Source organism: Hibiscus syriacus, unplaced genomic scaffold (assembly GCF_006381635.1).
Source record: "Hibiscus syriacus cultivar Baekdansim isolate YM2019G1 unplaced genomic scaffold, ASM638163v2 tig00111621_pilon, whole genome shotgun sequence".
Taxonomy (NCBI): domain Eukaryota; kingdom Viridiplantae; phylum Streptophyta; class Magnoliopsida; order Malvales; family Malvaceae; genus Hibiscus; species Hibiscus syriacus.
The window spans coordinates 2675555-2678009 of record NW_024063138.1 but is presented as its reverse complement, the minus strand read 5'-3'; the positions used below and the strand labels follow the sequence as shown (position 1 = coordinate 2678009).

Here is a 2455-nt window from a genome sequence, read left to right as displayed (position 1 = left end):
CTTTAGCCAAGAACAACCTTTTCTTTTTTTACCCAGGAAAGCCTATTTCGAGCGTTTGCAAAGCTGGCATGGACTAAAATATAACCCATGCATTACACCCTAATCGCCTGGTAATCCACTTTTACAATGCCATTCATTTATCCATCTCCATTAAATCTCTTAGCCTTCAGGGATTCAATTTCCACCTGGTTCAATTTTCCAACCATGGGGAAGAAGAGAGAAAAGAAGAATAAAGCCAAAGAATCTAGCAAGGTCCAGGATCAAAAAATGGCTAATGCATTCCAACATGAGATTGCCCTCCAAGTTCAGGAGGGCAATGAGGAACCCTTTGAAGAACCTTCATCAGTTTTGGAAGACGGAAAGAAAGTTTCAAAGGAAATGAAGCGAAGCAACTACAAGGCCTTGCTCGAGTTCAGGTGCCGAGTCGAAGACTCGATTCTATCGAATTATCTCTTGGGGAAACCTAGCAGCGAAGAAGAAAGCACAGAGGCCATTCAACAACTGAAAGAGATCAAACTTTGGGGTGTACCTTTATTGCCCAGCAAACAACATGAAGGAACCAATATCGTGTTGTTGAAATTCTTGAAAGCCAAAGATTACAGGGTTCACGAGGCTTTCGAAATGCTGCAGAAGACGTTGAAATGGAGGAAGGAATTCAATGCCGACGAAATCCTCGATGAAAACCTGGGTCTCGATTTCGACAGCGTGGCTTATCTAAAAAGCAGAGACAAGGAAGGTCACCCTCTGTATTACAACATCTATGGTGCCTTGAAAGACAAGCAAGTCCAATGTAAAATACTTGGTTCAGAAGAGAAGCACCAAAAGTATTTAAGATGGAGGGTTCAATACATGGAGAAGGCTATCCGGGAACTCGAGTTTGAAGCCGGTGGAACAAACTCCATTGTTCAGATCATAGATTTGAAGCAGTCATCAGCGCCAAGTACGAAGGAGTTTCGTTCCATTTGTCGAAAATCTTGGAAGTTGTTACAAAACAACTATCCTCAGCTCATCCATCAAAACGTGAGAGAAAAATGTTCTCATCCTGAATAACAAATATATATATTGTGTGTATGTGATCGATCAATATCGTTATCTACTGATATAATTGCAGATAATCATAAATGTTCCCTTGTGGTTTTATATATCCCATGTGTTTTCTTCACGGCTGAAAGCTCAAAGAAAGAATAGCAGGGTTGTCATTGCCAGACCGGGTAAAGTTACCAGCACTCTTCTCAAGTAAGAAATGTTACACAATTTACATTTCAATTCTAGTTTCTTCAAAAATCAAATCTTCCATTGTCATTTTCTTTCTTATGCCGAATTTGTTTCGGAACTAGATTTATACCTGCAGAAAACCTTCCGGTTGAGTACGGAGGTCTCCGAAGAGAGGACGACGACGACGAGTTTTCCTCAAAGGACAAGGCTTTAGTGGTTAAGGCCAAAGCAAATTCAACTGAGCTCATCCAAATTCCAACTCCCGAGGTACAAATAAAGTAACCCGAATCCTTCAATATACCCAAAAACAACAACTAATCTTGTAAGAGCCTAAGCAGTATGTGATTATATCAGGTTGGAGTGACGATGGTATGGGATTTGACTGTGGTCGGATCGTGGGACGTATCGTACAAGGAAGAGTTCATCCCGGACGACGAAGGGTCGTACAGAGTGTTGATACAAAACGAGAACCATACGAAGAAAGGAGGGAGTGTTAGGAACTCGTTTTATATTAGTGAACCAGGGAAGATTGTTATTTCCATTGGTAACTTGTTGCTCAAGAAGAAGAAGGTTCTTTATAGGTATAAAGCAAAACCCACTGTTCCCATGTACGTGAGGATTAAGAAATAGGAGTCCAGTAAATTTCACTTTTCCATTTAACCAACGGTTCAGAAAAGAAAGGGTTTTCATTTAATGATAGTTGCCTGCAATCGACCTAAAATATGGAAAGCCTTTTAAAATTAATTTTAAATTTAAAGATTAAAGGATCATGGTTTAATTTATCTAATTTTATATTTGATACGAATTAAAAAATAATAATAAATAGCTTTTCCAGTCAATGTTGTCTAACAAATTAACATCAGTTATCAAGATTAAAAATATTATAACCTAATTTTAATTGTAAAAGAAATTATTATTTTTTTGAAAATTTCAAATTCATACAATTATATCTACCGAATATCTATTCTCAATAAATTAAAAAAAATTAAACGTATATAACATATAATCCCTTAATTAAATAAAATATAACATTGTTCAACGTCTTGAAAAATCCAGAATAGAGATATTTCAGGCTTGGTAATTAAATAGTATAGTGATTTTCACATGAGTCACACCTGGGTCCATAAGAAAAGATTGCTACCTCCAGGAGACAATTACTAAATCCTTATTAACATCAATCGTTTTAATTTTTTTTTTAAAAAAAGTTTTTTTAAATATTTTTTATATTTATTAAAAAATA

General features: G+C 36.3%; 1 protein-coding gene across 1 annotated transcript; it reads left to right on the top strand.

The window, feature by feature from the left end:
- The first annotated feature begins 204 nt into the window (after positions 1 to 204).
- LOC120166061 (patellin-4-like) lies at positions 205 to 1845 on the top strand. Its single transcript, XM_039175445.1, has 4 exons — positions 205 to 1020; positions 1112 to 1236; positions 1338 to 1482; positions 1570 to 1845. The coding sequence occupies exons 1-4, from the start codon at positions 205 to 207 to the stop codon at positions 1843 to 1845; spliced, it is 1362 nt and encodes a 453-aa protein (XP_039031376.1).
- Positions 1846 to 2455: the final 610 nt, after the last annotated feature.

Coding starts and splice junctions, on each gene's coding strand:
- LOC120166061 (XM_039175445.1), top strand. CDS start 205: ATGGGGAAGAAGAGAGAAAAGAAGAATAAAGCCAAAGAATCTAGCAAG. Junction 1,021..1,111: donor CTCAGCTCATCCATCAAAAC/GTGAGAGAAAAA, acceptor ATATAATTGCAG/ATAATCATAAATGTTCCCTT. Junction 1,483..1,569: donor TCCAAATTCCAACTCCCGAG/GTACAAATAAAG, acceptor TGATTATATCAG/GTTGGAGTGACGATGGTATG.